Source organism: Rhamphochromis sp. 'chilingali' (assembly GCF_963969265.1).
Source record: "Rhamphochromis sp. 'chilingali' genome assembly, chromosome: 12".
Classification (NCBI taxonomy): domain Eukaryota; kingdom Metazoa; phylum Chordata; class Actinopteri; order Cichliformes; family Cichlidae; genus Rhamphochromis; species Rhamphochromis sp. 'chilingali'.
Window position 1 is genome coordinate 9,415,465 of NC_137939.1, and position 20,979 is coordinate 9,436,443.

At 40.1% G+C, this 20,979-nt stretch overlaps 1 protein-coding gene across 1 annotated transcript in view; it reads left to right on the top strand.

Moving 5' to 3' along the window:
- bsna (bassoon presynaptic cytomatrix protein a) overlaps positions 1–20,979 on the top strand; it is a 163,234-nt gene that overhangs the window by 112,011 nt on the left and 30,244 nt on the right. The window contains exons 4-5 of the mRNA XM_080899736.1: positions 10,585–11,049; positions 14,716–20,088. Of these exons, the coding sequence (XP_080755862.1) occupies positions 10,585–11,049; positions 14,716–20,088 (5,838 nt within the window). The remainder of the gene's footprint in view (positions 1–10,584; positions 11,050–14,715; positions 20,089–20,979) is intronic.

The window sequence follows — 20,979 nt, forward strand, 5'->3', positions numbered from 1 at the left end:
TGATAAAATGAGAAAATGTTTTAAAATGTGTGTGAAGTGAAAGTGAGACCTGCTTCGGTTACATAACCACAAAAGCACCTATAATTCATCCTCCACCTGTTTGTCCTCCCTGTGAGCCTTTCCTCCACCCCCTCCATACCCCCTTCCCTTCTCTAATTTATTTTTGTTTCCTTCTCCTCCTCCTCCTTTTCATCCCCAACCGTTAATTCATTTCCTTCTTTCCCTCCTCCTCAAGCTTAATTTCTCATATTTTATGTTTTTCTATACTTTGTTCTACTTATCCTTCTCCCTCCTCTCCACCTTTTATTGCTTCTACGTCTCCTAATAGGGGTGGGTTTTTATAATCGATTCATCGATTAAAATCGATTCTGGCTTGGATAACGTAAAATCGATTCATTAAAATCCTGAATCGATTTTTTAATATAAATTTATTTTGTCCGAAATGCCAGAATCTCTGGTGACATCTCACAAAATTTCAAGAACCACCAAACAGTAAATGAGAGCAGGTACAGGGATTCTGCACATAGACTTAAACACACAGCGCGACCCGCGGATCAGAATCAGTTAGATGTCGCCTTTCTCACAGTCGGGGCTGAAAGCCGACAGCTCGCTGATCCGGGTCGGCGCTTTGTGTTCACGCCCTTTATGCGCTGATTCTAAAGCTGTTAGTTTGATCTCTCTCCAAACAATATTGACCGAACCAGCAGCAAAAGAAGATCCAAACGCTTCACATAAACATCGTCATGAATTCACTCTTTTACTGTTTTGCTTCCATTGCGATGCGCAGCTCTCTCTCTCTCTCTCTCCCCCTCTCTCCCTCCCCCTCTCTCCCTCCCACCCTCTCTCTCTCTCTCGAACAGTTTCGCTTTCTTCATTATTCGCTTGCTTGTTATGCACAAGTCTACTGTTGCTTACAGCGCTGTCGGCCGCTGTTTTTTTTCCCTTTTACATTCTTCCGAAAAGAAAACCTCATTTCTGCTGTTCAATACTGAACAAATTTAAACTTTTTAATATTATTCAAAATGCAAAATGCTTAGCCGTGTGTCTAATAAAACCGCTGTAACGTCAGAGGTAATGTTCATTAATTAATGGTTTTCTTTCGTTTTTGATGTACTGCAGAATATTTTTATAAAATCCCAGGCCAGGAAAATCACCTTCATGTTTTTCTGTGTTTTATCTTCAGCTACTTTGACACAAAGGCATCTGCTGTGATGCTCACACCTTGGATAAAGTCTTGCGAGTGTCAGCTTCCTTTTTATAGATACAAAAATATGTAAATGTTCTGATCTGAATTATACTTCTGACTGTCAAAATTTCCCAGATTTAAATCGAATCGAATCGAATTAAATCGAATCGTGGATCGAATCGATTTGGGACCTTGTGAATCGGATTTGAATCGATTCTAGAAATCAGTGACGATACCCAGCCCTATCTCCTAATCCAATCCAACACTAACAAAAGATCTACATTTGACTGATTTGTCATACATGTTTCACTTCACAGGAGGCTCCAATGTTTAGTGTACATGTTGTATGAAGCGACCAAAAGGGGATGTAAAAAAATAAAAATAAACACACTGACATTTTTCTTTAATCAAGGATTTTCTTTACTATTAATATTATTTTTAGATTAGTCTCAGCCAAACAATTTTATGATGCAATGCGTCATACTCATTTCATCCTATTTTCTCTTCTGAGCTCGCTTCACTTTAATTCACTTCACTTTGTTGGCTTGACAACAGGAAATCTAAATGAAACCAGAGTCTCTGGGACTTGTAGAATTATCCAAAATAACTTATGTGAGAGTCTTACGAAATCTGAAATTTAACAAGAGGACACAAAAAGAAAAAAGAGGCACCTTCTAAAAAGTACTGACGTAATGGAAAGTTTAAGTTTAATATGTGCACAGTGTTTGTCATTTCCACAAGTGCATGTGTGATCATAATGTTTGCTATCACATAGTTTTTCACTTTCTGGCTATTTGTTTATTTCTCAGTTATTTGCTCGCAGTCATATTCCCCGTGTGTGTGTGTGTGTGTGTGTGTGTGTGTGTGTGTGTGTGTGTGTGTGTGTGTGTGTGTGTGTGTGTGTGTGTGCGCAGTTGTTCACATGAAATATTAACGCTGGACAGCAGACAGGAGAGAAGGATGAGGTGCAGAAAACAGCAAGAAATTCAGAGACGAAGTAGAAACTGAAGAGGAGATGGAGCTCCAGAGGGAGGAATTAGAATGGAGATGGAGGACAATCGAAAGCTATTCTGAAAATTGCAGGAGGAAAAATGTTTATGTGGGAGGGCTCCTGTGAAATCAGCTTTTTGTTGCCATATAAAAGTCAGGCTGCTCAGGCTCAATGAGAGAGGTGATGCAACCTGTTCACCAAGCAGTGAAACCTGCCCAAAAATCATTACAGAGTGTCTTTGGGGTTCAAGACTTGGTGTTAGGACTGGGCGATATGACCCAAAATTCATATTTCGATGTTCTAGCATCTCGATATTTTTTTAAAGCCATAAAGTGAGGACAAAAAGAGAGTTCTTAGTCAAAGCTGTGTCCCAGGTCTCACACAGGCACTTTTATTAACATACAGCGTAGATGCACATGAAAAAGTTACTCCGAAATAAATTATCAGCATTTATTAAATAATAATGCTCCATAAATAAAATAAAACAATGTTGTTTTTGTGCATAACTGAAAGCTCACAATTGTGCAGTCAAAATGTAAACTAAAAGACGCTGAGCATAATAACAAAGACAGACAGATTTCGCAGCTGCCTGGAGTTTGAAATCCTCTTTGTAACCATGTCTCTGAACAGGTGCCATTTGTGGTCCTTATACACACACAATCCAGTAATATTACGTTGAAGCACAGTACGTATTACTCCGCGAGGCTCCTGACTAAGGCCGTAATCCTGAAAATGCTCCGACAACCATCAAGCGGTGCGGTTTCGTAGCTTATCAACGTCGTACTAAAACATTTTTTGACAGATTGCTGCCCGCCGTGGTCAGGTCATGGTCAGTAAGCACAACCAGGATTCAAACATAAGGCGCACTGTCGATTTTTGAGAAAATGAAAGGATTTTAGGCCGTTGTGTCAACGCGTTTACGCTGTCGAGCCCCACGCACGGGGCGATACGCGGTAACTCATTAACAGAGATTTGCCGTATTAATGCAGTTATGGTGTTAATGTCATTTTAACAAGATTACCTCCACCAGCAGTTGAATAGTAATATCCAAATGTTTTCTTTTTACCGACCAGCTCCTCTTTGATAGCTGCCATGTCCATCTTGTCGTTGCCTGCAGGTGAAGCGATGGGGGAGGGGGAGGTGTGTTCAGTGAAGGAGAGAGGCGAGGCAGAGTAACGCAGCGTAGAGACAAAAGTGGACGAAAGAAAGGCAAACTAGCAGCTCCATAAGTATAATTATAACGTAACATAGACTATATCGATATAAACGATATTGTCACGTCTCATATCTCGTATAAAAATATATCGATATATTTAAAAACGCAATATATCGCCCAGTCTTACTTGGTGTGTACAAAAATTAGGTCCAAAAAACAGGTGGGGGGTAGAATTTAAGACGTTTTTATTCTCAAAGAAAATAGAGCGTTGATAGCTGAGTTATGTTGTGTTTGATTTGTAAGGATAAAGTGAGCAAGGAAGTACTTCCATAGCTCAGCAGGTTCTGACGCTACTTTGCAAGTCAACTGAAAGGTCCAGTCAGCTGTCAATCATAACCTGTCTCTGCTGCTCATCGGAGAGTCCGACCTGAGGTTAAGCTGTGTTGCTTCAGCATACTCCCTTATTGAACAGTGAGTACTTCAAGATGATGTTCATGAAGAAGAGGTGGATACATCATGTGGCTCATGTATTTGGATGAAGTACTATGCTCTTCCTATGTCATGATGAGTATGGAATATATAGCATCACTGGTCAGCTGACTGTCCACAAATATGAGACCAAGCCAGACATAGCAGTGGCATCTATGGTGTGATGGGAGTGATCCAACTTTGCAAAAAAGCTCTTTTTAATCTTGTTCTTATTCCAAAATTGGACTTTCATTTCGACCATCTTCATGTAATTGTGATTTTTTTTATTTATTTGATCTCTTTAATCTTTTTATCTCTTTATTTTTGGGGGTGATGAGGGATTTGATGGGGCGGAAACACCCAAACACATTGTTGTACTCCTCTGCCACAAACTGAAGCCAGTTGCATCAGACTCAGCAGGGAACCACATGACTAAAGGCTGAGCTGAATTACAGTATATGTGCACACGTTGTGTCACTCTCCCGTTTTCCTCACCCCTCCAGCCCTATGAGCTTCTCTGCTTCCCTTCTTTTCCTTTTCTTCCTCCTTCTGCTTGTCATCCCTCTCTCTTTCTGGTAAGCCTTCAGCTACAGAGGCCTCCTCCATTTTGCATTGATGTGAGCTGCGTGTCTACATGCGTGCATTTGTGCTTCTGTGAGGATATGAGTGTATGTGTGCCGCAGTAGAGTGCTGCCTAAAGCGGAAGCCTGTGCTAAGGAAGTGTGCGCTCGAGCAGAACAATGGCATTCTGGGTAAAAATAGCCCTTGCTCTGTTGGAGGGAGAGAAGCAGAGACAGAGGGTGACAGGCAGAGAGGAGAGAGGAAGGAGAAGATACAAGTTTAATGACTGTGTGGTGAAAAGAAAAAAATAGAAACTTCAGGTGCAAATGTGGGAGAAGTAAAACAGGAAAAAGAAAATCATGAAACTGACTAAGAAACTGACAGAAGTGCTTCTGAAGGTTGGGATGTCTTTGTAACAATAAACTAATCGCACTCGGTAGATATAGAGATATTTGACATCGATGTCTTCTGTACAAACTGAATTTCGGGACCAGTAAGAGTGTTGCTAGTGTAACCAGTGTATTATATTAAATCACAGCTCATAACAGAATTCATCAAATGCCTTTAGTCATATTTTGTAGCTGTGGAATAAAAGATGTGGCAATTTTTCGTAACTCATCATTTTACAATATATGCAAAGTTTGGTTATGAATAGCAAGACTAGCCTTGAACCAGCCATGTAAATGTAATAGTCCACACAGACATATAGTAGCAGTACTATGTAGTGGAGAAAGGAGCGACAGAAAATCATGCCGATAGATGATGCAGCTTTGGCCAGAGTCAGAGATAAATACAGTCCTGTGCAAAAATCTTGACCCACATCTCATTTTTTAAATTTTTTTCTTCCAAGGAAACAGACATTCTTGTCATTTTTAAAGTGCCTTTGGATAATATTTCTCCAGCTTTTCTTGAATGTCTTTCAAAGTTTTTCTTTGGACATAGGCTGCTCTTTTACTCATTTTCAGTCCAGTCCTTGTACCTGTCCTTTTTTTTCCAATTTTCAAATCAATTTTATATATACAGAGCCAAGTTACAATAGCAGTCACTTTAAGGATTATAAGTTGAAGCCTGTAAAAGATTACAGAGAAAATTCCTGCAGTCGAATTACTCTCTTTGAGCAAGACAGTAGGAAGGAAAAACTCCCTTTTAACAGGAAGAAACCTTCGGAAGAACAAGGATCAGGGAGGGGCGGCCATCTGCCGTGATCGCCTGGGGGTGAGGGGAGGAAGAAAGGACAAAGACACACTGTGGAAGAGAGCCAGAAGAATGGTGCTTTGTTTGTGAAGCCGCTTAACACTGACCTATGACTTGTTCAAGCATAAAAACTAGCACCAAACCCAACAGACTGAATGGAAGGATGGCTGTCAAGATGACATTTTTATAGAAGGGAAACAAGAACTGGACTGAAAATCAGTATCAACAGGTTTCATGGAGATCCAAATTTCAGTGTTATTAAAGCGGTGTGGGAGCATCTTGACAGCGAACAGAATAAAAGGCATCCGAAGAAGAGCTTTGAATGTCCTTCAAGAAGCCTGAGAACTGAAGACTACTTAAAGAAATGACAAAGAAGTTGCCTAAAAGAATTCAGGCTGTGTTGGAAGAATGAAGGCGATCATACCAAATATTGAGTTACAAGCTCGTTTGAATTACGCCAAGTCTTACTTTAAATGTATGTTTCAATAAATAGCTGCACCTATTTAGAAATGAGTGTAAGCCTGAGAGTTTTGGACAGTACTGTTACTCTCCATCATGAAGGTGCAATTGCTAGACCTCTATTTGGATAAGACAAAGTAAAAGCAATAGTAAGTTACTGCTACAGATTTTCTGCGAATAAAATCCAGTGGCAGGGAAATGCTGCTTGTGACAGGTGGGTATGAATAAAAGGCAAATCCATTTCTTTCCCTATTATTAAGTGCGAAATAGATGGAGTAACTGAAAATAGCAGGAAATGGACTGAAAAAGAGCAGAAAGGTAGACAAGAAAAAAAAAGACGAGAGCTGGAAGGTATAGGACAAAAACAAATCCAGCTATGCTCAACATGCTGTAAAAGGACAGACATTCTGAAAGAGAAGATTCAGAATGTGCTGCAGAATGACACATGAAAAGAAAACAGCAGTGCTCTGCGGCATGAATTAGCACTGATGGAGCATTTTAGTGAGTGTTATTGACAGGAGTAGAAAAGGCCAGATTGTTTGTGCTATATAGGCTAAGTGGGCACCACTGGGAAAACACACACACACAAACTTCCCTGTAATGTCATCTTGAATATACTCTCTCTGAGAAAAGGAGGGAATGAGTTCACTTTAGGGTTGAAAAATGATTCAACCATTTCAGAACCTACAGTACAATGTGGTGCTTCAGGGGATGTACACACACAGAGTTGTGTTTCCATCATGTCAGAGGGCATTACATCGGCTTACATTCATTTGGTGTACTGTACTGTATTCAGAATGTATTCTTCAGGAGTTTAAACCTGAACCCCAATTAAGCTTCATTTATGTTGAGCTTAAAGATTTGACAGTGATACATCTCCTGTATAATCACTGGGATATAAACTCATTTTCAGTTACAGTTAGCATCGAGGCAGCCAATCAGAAGATAACTTCCTCATCAGCTACTTTGTTCAGTTATAATTGCTGAAGGCATTTAAGATATGCCAGTGACAGCGTCTCAAAATATTTTCTTTCTGTAATGCTATGAGTCCCTAATGCGCAAAAAGATTTTCCATCTTCTGATAATCTGTTTCTTTTTTTTTATGCAGAAGCCATGTTGGTGGGAATAGGATATTCAAATGAATTTAAATTTTAGGTTTCATTGAGCGCACATACTTTTTTGATCTTTTTTCCCCCTCATTTTTAAATGACTGATCCAAATTTTTTTAATATTAAGATTTCACGTATCCTAAGCTGCATTATTCAGTCATTTCAAATTAAATGTTGAAATGTGAGTTTTTCTGTGAATTTTATATTGTAAAAGAAGTTTTGGTGACAAATGGCAAAAGATAAATGATTAAAAAGAAAAAAGAAAAACAAACACTTGGATGTAACCTGTTGTCTGTTCAGCTTCTAGTTCCTCTACCATTTAATTGTTTTTCTTACTGTAATTAGCTGGTCATGATAACTGGAGGCTAGCATTTTCAAAACTGTCGGATCAGCTTATATTACTATATTTATTAATGTTGTGAATCCTGTGCCAATTATAGTGCTCACTGCTCGGCCCAAAGCAGCACTGTCACTGTGAAATCTAAGGGAGATGGAGTCTTTTGTGTGACATCTAATCGCAGATAAACTCCCAAAAGGATTCAGAAAAAGACAGGGGATGGAGCAAATACAGGAGGCTTGAGAGCGGGAGAGAGCTATTAAAGGCAGAATGAGCCAGAGAATGGAGTTTCAGTAGAAAGAGATTTGGTGAGTTTGGTGTAGAGAAAGAGAAAGGACTCGATGGAGGTGAATAAGAATAGAGATGATAGATAAGTGTTGAAGAGGAACAACTGCTTCTGTCAATTATTCATTACATGAGTAATACAGCTGCTCTTCAGCCCCAAACTCCATTAGCTGTCATGGACAGAAACAGACACACTGGCACAGAATAAACAGAAGGTGCTGGTGGCGTTGGTGGGTGGTGAGCTAGATACTGGAGAGATCATCAAAAATACATAATGCATAAGTATTATATATTATGTTGAAATGCAACTGTAAATTTAAAACTAACCCTCTTCTCAGTTTTATGCCTTAGACCTCACTCCTGTAGTATTGCTGTGCTGCTAACTCTATTAGTCAGTGTTAGCATAGGACAAAACACTTTATAATGTGTTACACCTCATTTATGTGTTGTACAGGTAGATAATTTATTGTTTTTAGTCACTCTCATCATTTCTTGCCACTGATGACTGTTAATTTTATCTTGAACTCTAAGAAAAAACCCTCTGAATGCTCATGGGGTAGAATTCACCATTAGCAACTAGCTAATTGGAGCAGTTAGCAATAGGCCGCACGACACTACAACACCACTTAGTGCTACTTCTTTGTGTTGTATGTTGCATTCTATTGTGTTTCATATTGATCTGATGTTATACGTTTGTTTCTTCTGTTACACTATGAAGCACGCCGGTGTATTTATGGAACAGACACAATAGCAGACACGGGAGAAACAAACTAAGGTTTAAAAAAAAGCTAGTCGTTTATTTGACTGAAAAAACGTGAAGACAAAACAAGGCAAGGCGAATAGGGGCAAGATCTAAACTAAAAACTAAACTGGGAAAACGAAACTATGAAAAAAAAGACATAAGGCATGAACATGGAACTGAAGAGGAACATGCAAACATAAATGTGAAAAAAGTCTGAACATGAACATGAACCTGAACCTGAGTAGTAGCAAAAACTCTGTGGACTGACGAGACATGACATGAAGATAAACAGGCGACCCGACGAAGAACAGAAGGAGACTTAACTAGACTCTAACACTGGACTCTTCACAATAAAACAGGAAACATGGAGAGATGTAGACATGACACACGAGCTTGACAATGTGGACACAACACAGACATGAAACACGTGACACACTGGACAGGAAACATGACACATAAACAAGGAGACAAAGATGAAACAAAAACCAGAATAAAACTTAACTAAATCCTAACTATTAATAACACAAGAACCTATTATCACAAACTTAACATAAGAAAATCTAAAATACAAAATAGCCTCAAAACGTCACAGACCCAGCCCCTGACACTTTGTGATTCTTCTGTCTATAAAAAGTGCTACATGAGTACATTTTATTTATGTAGAAGCTAAAGAGGCAGATAAAATCCTTTGCAGTTGATAGACTCACACAGACACATAACGGGTATGGCAGTCTATTCTCCCTGCAGCACGGACTACACTGCCCATGAGGCTATATTCTTTAGGACTATTTCTGTAACATTCTGCCTATTGCCTTCATATTAAATAATTTAAAAAAAAATATTTCTTCACATCATTATGAGACGTGAGATTGAGACACAGGCATTTCAGCCTCTTAATGCGTGTTTTGTTTGGGTTTTCACCGGCACGGAATTACCAAAAATAGAGAGAGCATAGCCTGACATATGAAACAGGAAAAGACCGCCGTGCAATCCCTTTATTTCAGCAAAGTAACTGTATTCAGAATACCACCTTTTTAAACAGTAACTGTAATGGAATACGGTTACTCATATTTTGTATTTTAAATACGTAACGGTAGTACATGTATTCCGTTACTCCCCAACACTGCATTTAAACAACAGAAGTTGACCTAAAGTGCTTTAGACAGGTACATTTACATTTCGGGTCTCCAAAAACTCCAGTTTTAAAACACAGAATAAGATGAAAGGTGTTTTGTTTTATTAAATAATTAATGTGAAATTAAAAATCATAGTGATTTAGTGGTCATTAAAATGTGTTCAGCATTTACAAATTGTTGATAATTCATCTCATAAATCATGACACACTGCTCTCTCCTATTTAAGCTGCCTTTATAGTATCAGCATCTGTATTGGTATTGACAAAACAGTTTTTGTATTTACTTACAATACCAACATTTGCACTACTGTACTTCACTACTAAGAAGAAGGGAATAACAAACTAATATTCACCAGGTGGATAAATGAAAAACTGTTGCAGCAAGCAAATTTGTAAATACCTCTTTGTCATATTATCTTGAAAGGTGATGAGTTTCTAATAAAATGTTGCGTCTCTGGAGTAATGTTTATGATATTGTGAATTTTCGAAATATATTTGTATGCTACTAGTTTGGCTTTGTCAGAATGAAGAAGACCAAATTACGAGGTAGATTAAGTACACTGTTGTGCACCAAGTCTTTCATTTTTTGCCACTCAGGCTCACAGTGTGTGAAATCGAGTAGAGTTGATCTGATGAAACAGGGAGTAGCTGTTAGAGTGACTTGGCTTTTTAGAAACGTGCATCAGCTCAGTTTAGCCGCTACACCTCTGACAGCTCTGTCTGGAAATAAGATTTTCAGTGTACACAGTACGTGAGTGTATGTGTGTGTGAGGCTGTTGCTGTAGTTTGCTATTTAAGTGAATGCTGAGTTGAAAGTTAAGAATATTAACCAGGTTATGAATGTGAAACAATATTAGTTAATCCACATAAAGCGATCTTTGGTGCAGTAAGGCTAAGGTTGTATCACAATTACACACAAAACAAATTACATGTTTGTCTTTTTGTCTTCTCTCTGTTTCAGAAAAAAGAGTGGTTATGTCTCAACTGCCAGACGCAGCGGCTGATGTCTGGAGAAGGTCTTGATGAGCCTCCACTTCCTGTTCCTCATCCGTCTCCCAAGCACCAACCCACGGGCTCGCCTCGACACCAGACACCAATCAGTCAGCAAAGTCCCCTCCACAAACCTACCACCCAGCAAGGGACCAAGCCAGGCCAGCCCCAAACACAGAGCCAGAAGCCACAGGCGGGAAGTGTCGTTAGCAGCCCGTTTGCACCCGCAGCTGCCAAACAGCCAACTGAGACCAAGACTATAGCACCATCCACGACACCAGTAACAACCACTGAGATCGAGAAACAGCCAAAACCATCAGAGGAAAAGCTCAAGACTGAGCCCGAGAACCAAACTTCCAAAGAGACCAAGCCCTCCCAGAAGAAAGGAGAGCAGATCACACCGATCAAGGACATTAAGAAGTCCAGGCACTATGATGTAAGTCTGATTTTTGCATGTCACCAATTTATGTGTTAAACTAAGGAAAATGACCAAAAAGTGAACACAAATGATTTTTGAGTTTTTTAAATGTGTCCAATATCACATTCAAATGTGAACTATGCAAAAAGACACAAAGAAAATGCAAAAGTCATCGTGCAGTTGTACAGAAATATGTGGATACAGACTTAGAGCCAGGAGGGTTTTGAGGCATGTCTGTCTACACTGAAACTGATTTCCTCCAAAATTTCAGGATGTATCGCCATTAGAGAGACATGCCAGGATAGACTTAGCAAGACACTCAGGCCATGGAAGTGATGAATTTTGATTTGACTGTTCGGACTGAGGTTGCAGTGAATAAAAGCAGACCTGCATTTGAGTTATGACCATTTATTTATTTTACCCCAGGCAAAACTGAGAAATAGCAACTTCCACAGGGCATTAGGCTACTTTTGGCTCTGATTTGACACTATATTTATAAAATTGAACTCAGTTTACATGTAATCAAGAATGTAAAAAAACAGATCTGGGTCGCATATAAGTAAAAACTGACTTTTGAGGTATGGTCCAGCTTCACATTTATGTTTTGTTTTTTTTTTTTGGTTTTTTTAAATCAAACTCGCGCTCTGGTTCAGACCTGCAGAGCTTTAGCAGAGGATTTCTCCATGCTGCTCATTTTTGTGGCACTAAAGCTAGAGTTTAAAAAAGGCCAAAGTTCCTTTGACCTTGTCCTTCGCACAGAAAAACTGCTAGGTATAGTTATCTAAAGGTTTTTCACATTAACTAGAGACTATGTTGGTTTACTGTAGATGGCCTACAGCATCTTGTGCAGCTGTGTCACTCACATCCATGCTTTTATGCTTGTTGCATTGCTATTGTTCATGAATGCAGCTAAACAACTAATAACTTCTATAAGCTGATTCTCCATATTCACATAGTCATGGGAGAAGGGTCAGGGTTGGGATTACTTTTAGCCTTTCTGGATACAAACTCAGTGTGTGTGGGTGTGTGTGTTTGCGTTTTACACCACATGTATGCTTCAGACTGACTTGAGAAGTTTTTAATTGTCTGCCCTTCCAGCCTCCATGCAGCCACGTGATGCTTCTTTTCTTTATGTATTCAATACTTATTCCCTCCGTAATTCCACTTTATTACACATAACTTGATTTAAATACTTATTTGTTTTGATTTCGTTGTATGTGCGGATTACCTGGATTGCTGCCTACATCTGGTGAAAATTTCATGTCAATAGCCCCATTAGAAATGTTTTTCCTGAGAAAAACGTTGACACATTCAATACTTATTTTTTCCAATGTAAACATTATATAATGTTTTTTTCTGAGTTTCAGTTACTTACTTCAGATAAGTAAATCTGAACTTCTTATTTTACCACTATTAATTTGGATCCTTTGCTACATGTTTCTTGTTTTTAAATATTCAAAAGAAATCTTTTTTTTTAATTTGGTCTCTGATCCATAAATACAACTTATGGTTGTTTTGTTCTTTTTTTTTTTAAAGAGGAGTCAAAATGCTAAAGCTTTGTAATGAGCCTTCTGATTTATGATACATATTTTATTTGCAGTCATATTTGATCACTTCTAAAATGGGAATGTTCATTATTATTATTATTATTATTATTATTGTAGTGACAACTAAAATACATCAGTTTTGACTCTGCACTTATTTACAGAGGGATGAGATACTTGCCTTGTCTCATTTTCCCACACTCTATTAAGATGATATTGTCACTAAAAGTGACTAGTGCCCATGATGTGTCATATTTTTTGTACTGTATCTCTTGCTCGGTTAATATGGCTTTTGTGCTGCCCATGCAAAGCTTATTTAATGTTTTCAGTTCTTGTACAAAATGTCCCTATATATTTCTATTCAGACTGGTGCTTATACATATACATTTACTTGCAACACTGACATGATAATCACTTTGTTTGCAGATATGGGTACTTTACATGGCAAAATAACTGTTGCATAGATGTAATAATAGGTAATTCTAAGCTAAATCGGTTCCATTTTCCTCAAGTGTTGGACGTCCATATTGATTTGGAAAGTATGTCATTGATTCCCATTTCACAGTATGCTGAGGCTGCAAGTGGCAGCAAGGCATTGGATTACCTTGGGGAGAGACAGAGATTGAAGAACAAAGACAGCAGGAAGAACCTTTTCTTGCTGTTCCAATTCTTCTAAAAATTGGCATGTCATGAATCTGTAAAATCTCCAAGCCCTTAGTTCATGTAGCACTCTTGTGGTCATTTTTAAGGTAGCGCTGGACTTTATCATCTGAAGAGCTGCTAAGTAATTAAATTATACAGAGCTCAAAGTAAAGATGCATTATAACCACCTTAAGAGCTTTTCATGATTTTTACCAGTTTTCCATCCTTTTCTCCATCTCCCCAATCATTTACCAGGTTGGTTCCTTTGAGATTATAAATGACTGTTATTAAGAGCCATTGATGAATGAGTTTTCATTTGTTCAGATATTAAAGTCAGCTATACAATCTTACTTTGAGCTCATCATCAAAAGGAAAAAACATGAAAAACATAGTTTGACTAACCTCTTTCCATCAATGGCTCAACATACCTAACAATTATAAGTCACATTAAGATTATTGCATAATAATGTTATTTGTCTTGAGACAAATGAATAAATCAGATCAGATTCAAAGATGTAGAGTAAAATTCAAGTGTTTTGACTCAATTCTCAATTTTTATTACATATTTAGCTATTTAAATTAAGTTATATTTAAGTTGTTTTTATTTAGGATTTAGTGTTAGACATGTTAGCTACGTGTTAGCTAATGCTAGTGAACCTGATAGTAATATATTTTTGTTTGTTTGTTTTTTCTTTAGATTCAAAATGAGTATGCGCAAACCTATTTGTGTTATATGAATGTAAAGTTTCTAAATATGTAATGACTGATATTTATTTTACCATTGAGTCTCTTTTTATTTGTTTTTACTTGTTTTCAGTACATGTTCTCTTTTCTATTTATATTTCCAACCTGGGATGAAGAAAGTATTCTGATTCTGAATAATTCTAATAGGCATTGTGTCCCTTAAATTATAAGACATGAGTAGCATGTAATAATAAATAAATCTCTTTTAGACTGATTTAAACTAAAGCATTCCATTTCAGCCCACTGGCTTAAAACTAAGTTTAATGGAAAAACATAAAATGTCTTCATGGTGATTTAGTGATCTCGTGAATGAAATCCAGTTGATATGAAATCAGTTTCATTAATTTTTATTTTTATTTTTTATATTTTTTTCTTTTTTCTTTTATTTACAAGACAATGAAAGTTGAAAACTGCAGTTTTGGCGTACAGGTTCAAGCATCATAATGATATTTTTAATATAAACTGAAACCATACCATATTATGGCTATCATACAAATAGGACTATTATATATTACTGCAAATTTCTAAATAAGAAATACCATTTTTAAAACTCGTATTTATTTGTAATTTAAAAAAGTATGAATTTTGCATCTAAAATCAGAAAGTGATTTTAAGTGGGCTTAATTTTTATGCAGATTGGTATTATTGACCAGTTTCAACACATTGTAAAATTGATATAAATTATCATTAAAACTAAAAACCTTAGCTCCCCCAAGTCTAATCCATTTGTTTTTCTTTTTTCTTTTCTCTGTAGGATACAAAAAACAACAGCACCCACGACTTGTCACGCAGCCCTCAGAGTCTCAGTGACACTGGCTACTCATCTGATGGTATCTCCAGCTCCCACAGTGAAATCACAGGTCTAATCCAGGAAGAAGAGATGAAGCTGAGTGAAAGGGGAATCAGCAGCCGGGGCTCCCCACCAAGTCCCTCTGAAATCACCAAGCTGGAAAGCTCCATGAGGCCATTACTAGAGAAGAGCTTCTCTGAAGAGAAGGCAGACAGAAGGGGGAGGAAGCACAGAGACAGAGATTTGGATGACAGAGGGAAGCAACGCCCACGTTCTCTGTCAATCCCGCCAGATGCATATGACTCTGATGAGGAGCTGGAAGATATACTTGAGGAAGAAGAAGATGGGGGAGACTGGGAGGGTAAGCGAAAGGAAGGGAAAGAGGAGAAGAAGGAGAAGAAAAAGAAAGAAAAGGAAGCTGAGCCCACAGAGATGACCGATGAGGAGTTCATGAGGAGACAAATAATGGAGATGAGTGCTGATGAAGACAATGAGGAGGAGGAGGAAGAGATGGAGGAAGATGAAGATGAGGAAGACGAAGGATATGGCTACCAGAAACCCAAGAAAAGCCACCATAAGCACATAATCTCTGACTCAGGGAAAGAAAAGAGACGCCTTCAGCACCATTCCAGTAGTTTTGAGGAGGAGACTAAGAGCTCTACTGATGTCTATAAAGGCTCACTAGAAGAGGGTGAGGAAGATGTGATGGCATCGCAAGGAGGTCTGAGGCGCTTCAAAACAATTGAACTCAATAACACCAATAGCTACAGTCGAGACATCGAGCTGAGCAATGAAAACGACTTAAGCCTTGATCGGGAACCAGAGCTAGAGATGGAGAGTCTGACAGGATCTCCTGAGGAACGTTCTCGTGGTGACTACTCCTCGACTCTGCCACCCACTTCATCCTCATATGGCTCTGGACAATCTCCTACGTCCATCTCATCAATGGAGGAAGATAGTGACAGTAGCCCCAGTAGGAGGCAAAGACTGGAGGAGGCTAAGCAGCAGAGGAAAGCACGCCACCGCTCTCATGGCCCTCTCCTTCCTACCATTGAAGATTCTTCAGAAGAGGATGAACTCAGAGAGGAAGAGGAACTTCTGAGAGAACAGGAAAAGATGAGAGAAGTGGAACAGCAGAGAATTAGAAGTACAGCAAGAAAGACCAAGAGAGATAAAGAGGAGCTGAGGGCTCAGAGGCGCAGAGAAAGATCTAAGACCCCACCTAGCAATCTGTCACCTATTGAGGATGCGTCTCCAACAGAAGAGCTGAGACAAGCAGCAGAAATGGAAGAGCTTCATCGTTCCTCTGCTTCTGAATATTCGCCTCAAAGTCTTGACTCAGAGGCAGAGGGATATGAGTCCAAACTTTACAAGTCAGGAAGTGAGTATAATCTGCCAACCTTCATGTCACTCTATTCCCCGATAGAGAAAACAACTGCAACCACCACCACAGCACCATCTTCAACTTCCAAACCTCTGAAGAGTGCTGAGGAGGTCTATGAGGAGATGATGAGAAAGGCAGAAATGCTTCAAAAGCAGCAGAAACAACAACAGCAACAACAGCAACATGGAAGACATGGGCAGTACTATGAGGAGGACATTAATGGGCAAAGTTATGATGATGAGTATGAATATGAGCAAGATCAAACAGGATATGACAATGAGGCAGCAGAGACAGAAACTGATATTTATGAGGAGATTAGACAAACATCTCAGAACATTACCAAGATGCAACAGGCCACAGATGAGCAAGTAGAGATTGAAATTGAGAGCTCTTACCCAGATAAACAGCTCTTAGATACAGGCTCAGCCTTTGCTAAGCTACTAGAGCAAAGTAATGCTCTCCTTACACCAGGTACCAGTCCCACCCAGATCTCAGCTCCTGTGTCCTTTGCTGAGACTGCAGGGCGAATCCCTGATGTCAGAGTAACACAGCACTATTCTGCAAAGGATGGACACAAAGATAGACTCAAAACCCAAGCAGGAAAGAATGGAATAACTCCAACAGTGGCAGCAACCACTATTGCAGCATATGGTGTTTATGCTAGAGATGCAGTAACTATTTCTCAGACTGGTTCAAGCCATACTGTTACGTCCACTCAGTCTGAAATAGGTCGCAGGCATATGGGTAGTACATCCGCATCTTCAGCTACAGTCTCAAGCGTATGCAGCAAGATTGCAGAGATTACCCAAGCCTACAGTCAAAGAGAAGTCATTACCAGAAGGGTAGGGGAGACCAGGGGGATCCAAATGCGAGACAGCTCAACATCTTCTATTGAGAGAATTATTGAGCCCCGTTCTCCCAAGTATACTACTTATTACAGAAGCACCAGTCCTCCTCTTTCACCATCACCACCACCACCGCAGAGTCCCACTCGCTCTCCTTCAAGAAGAGCTACAGCTGAGTTCTCTACACAGACTTTCAGTTCAGCATTGAGAATGGAGTCAGCAGGCTCTGGTCCTACTTCACCAGTAATGGCTCAGGGAACCCAAACATCACATCGATCAGTTTCCCCTAGGCTCTATCGACAGCAATCCTCTCAGGATGCCCCATACTCCCCTCCTTCAAGCCCAGCTAGGCCAACGACAGTCAATACTGCAACTTCCCCGCTGTCTTCTCCTACCCGATTTAGCCGCCAATCAACATTTGATACTTACTCTCCATGTGGCAGCCCTCCAGACACACCGCCTTACCACCACTCTCCTACACGGAGCTTTTATCGTACACAAAGAGTGGAGAAAGTAAATGTCGGAACAAGCATGGTCACCACAGCCAGCATATACACCAGAGGGTCTGTTTCAATGGATAATATCTCCCTCTGTAGGATATCTACAGTCCCAGGGACTTCGAGGGTAGAGCAGGGCCATATGATTCATGGTGGAAGTGTTGTGGACCTTAGAACAGCTACTAAACCAGCTCCTATTATTATGACTGACCAAGGAATGGATCTCACCTCCTTAGCCACAGAAAGCAGAAAATACCATGGTGGACCAGAGGGTAGCAGACATTCAACGATTGTACAGCCACTGATTATGAACTTGAACACACAGGAAACCACCACACCAACCACTGTGAGTGTCACCGTAGCTGCTTCAATGTTCATGACCCAGCCAAAACAACCAACAGTTTATGGTGATCCACATCAAAACCGAGTGGATCTGGGACAAGGCATGGGTTCAGCAGTTTGTCTCTCTCAGAATAAACCAGTTTCACCTCCAACTGACCCATCAATACCAAAAATTGATGCCAAACTGGAAGACCTCAGTATACAACAGAGAGAGCTTCAAAAACAACAAGAGAAGCTGCAGAAACAACAAGAGCTCCTGGAACAACAGTTGCAACACCACCATCAGATGCAACAACAGCAGCAACAGGCATCTGTTTTAGCCAGGTACAACCTTACTGGCCCAATCTCACCTTTACTGAAAAAAGATTTGCTCGTCAGTCAGACAACCACTGCTTCAGCTGTGGTCAGTGCTGTATCACCAATCATTAACCCTGAACTGTATGGCGCTGGTCCAGTTGAACTCAAGGGAAAGCCCAGTCCTCCTGGTTTGATATCAGGGGGTAAATCGCCACATAGTATGGTTGTACAAATGGATGGGGGGCCAGACCCAGCCAGGGCTGTGACTCAGCTCGTCAAGGTAGAAGAAGGACAGGATGCTGTAGATCTGACAGGAGGCCAAATTAAGCCTGACAACCAACCAGCTTGCTGTGATATTGTTTATCGACTTCCATTTGGTGGAACCTGTGTTGGTGCTCCTGAGAAAGAAGGCATAAGGCCTCCATCTGCCCCACCTCTCACCTATGAGTCTGACCAAGAAAGACAACCTGGAAGGTACCATGAGTATCCAATGGATGGGCGTAAGGCCTACACGTTACCTTTTCCTGGTAGGCTCCAGCCTTCGATGTCTGATACAAACCTTGCTGAAGCTGGGTTACAGTCTTACCATTCTAAAGTGGAACCACATCTCCAAGCTTCAGGAGAACTTGCCATGGATCTAACTGCTATGAAACAGGGCTATGGAGGATATGTGGGGATGCAGTATGGTTCCTATACAGATTTACGGCATGGAGGAGACATTGCAGCACAAACACTGCCTATCAGAAGATACAATTCCTTGTCCAACATCAGTTCAGATTATGGCTATTCTGCGCGTGACATTGCTAACTTCCAAGAAGCTAACTTGGCTCAGTACAGTGCCACAACTGCAAGGGAGATTAGCCGAATGTGTGCAGCACTCAATTCCATGGATCGCTATGGAAGCAACCCAGACTTGATGCAGTTTGGCAGTTTGAGCAGAGGTACTGGGCCCATGGCCTCCAGACTTGCAGCTGGTCTTGGCATTAGGCAAAACCTTCTCTTTGGATTAGATGGGAAGCCAATCTCTCACAGTCAAGCATTAACTAATCTTATCAATGCCAGGCAGGCGAGTCTAAGAGCCATGTACCCCGCTGCTATTAGATCCTCAGATGGGATGATCTACTCAACTATTCAGACCCCCATTGCTTCTACACTTCCCATCACAACCCAGCCTGCCTCTGTTCTTCGACCACTAATAAGAGGAGTCTACAGGCCATACCTCTCTGCCAACATGACACCAGTGCCCCTATCTAGTCTTAGCAGGCTACCAATGAGCCCCAGAATGCCCTTATCTGGACAAGCTGCAGTCCGTTATCCAGCACCAGGCCTTCTCCAAACAACATCAGCCACTGACATAAGTGCTGCTGCCACAACAACCTCAGCAACTGCAGGGGCCCTAGTGGGTGTTCCCATGACAACTAGCTCAGTGGTCCAGGATGAACCAGTTTACCTTGGCAAAGGTGCGACAGTGTCCTCTTTATCAGCAGAGGTCACCTCAGTGCAAGGAACAGTTGTCATACCAGCTGATCAGCAGCAGCAGCCAATAAACCTGTCCCAGGCACACCTGAGTAGCCAACAACAGAAACAAGTAACAACTGTTCAGCAGCCACAACAGCCTGCCCCTGCTGCACATGCTTACCCACTTTCAGGTCCTGCACAAACACATGGTTACACCCAACCTCCAGCAGTCCTGTCTGCCCCTACTGCTGGCTTACCAATTCCAGGTGGTCTTCCTCCTTTCCCTCCACCAGGTGCCATACACAAAGAGGGTGAAACTGAGGCAGAGAGACTGCACCGCCAGCAGGAGCAGCTTCTGCAGATGGAGAGAGAGCGGGTGGAGCTGGAGAAACTCAGGCAATTGCGCCTGCAAGAAGAGCTGGAAAGGGAAAGGTTAGAGCTGAAGTTGCACAGAGAGAAGGAGCAGATGCTGGTGCAGAGAGAGTTACAGGAGCTGCAGAACATCAAGGAACAGGTAGAGGGAGAAGCAGGAGGTGGAATGCAGAGTTTGATCCTTAATGTCTTGTTTGATGTTGTGTGGTTATTGTGTTTGGATTGGATATTGGGGGTTTTTTGGTTTAGTTTTGTGGTGGTGTTATTTGTGGTGTATTTGGTTGAGTTATCTTTTTTTAATCCCATTTAAAATGCTTTTATTCAGTGTTTCAGTATTGTGCCTACTTAACAAGACACATTAAAAACAGCTAATTTTTTATACAGTATATTGTCTTTCAATGTCTGTCTCTTAGCAGTTCTTCTAAAAAGTATATTAAACAAGCATTTTCAGTTAATCAGATACATTAAGTCCATAAGATATTTCTTTAAAATGTAGTGCTAAAATTCTGTTCAAAAGTGATGACTTTTTTTCTGAATAAATATTTTTATGCAGCCTTGGTTATAAATGATGAGTTTGCATGCTGTGTTTGTTTGGGCTTTTTAAAATTTTGCACATGATGTTTGCGTGTCTGTTTGATGTCTGTTGTATGTGTGTTTCAAAAGGATACCTGTTTATAAAGTCTCATGTTTCATTTATTACTTTGATTTTTAGGCCAAAAAAGTGGTTTAAATGTTCCATTCAGCGGACTAATTTGCATAAAATCATAAAAATCAAGCAAAATAAACCAAAATATATTGCAAAACTATCGAAAATCAGTCACACATGTTGGTTATAATATATTGCTTTCTGAGCTCTTGGCCTTGCAATGATGTTTTCACAGTAAACCTGAGGGCTAATGTGACAATTTTCTTCTTTTTTAATAGAACAAGCAGTTGAAAATCTTTCAACTTAAGTCTGTTAAACAGGTGTGGAAGTCTTCCTTAATGAGAATAAACTAGAACTGGAATGTTTAAAATGCATCTCATAATTTAC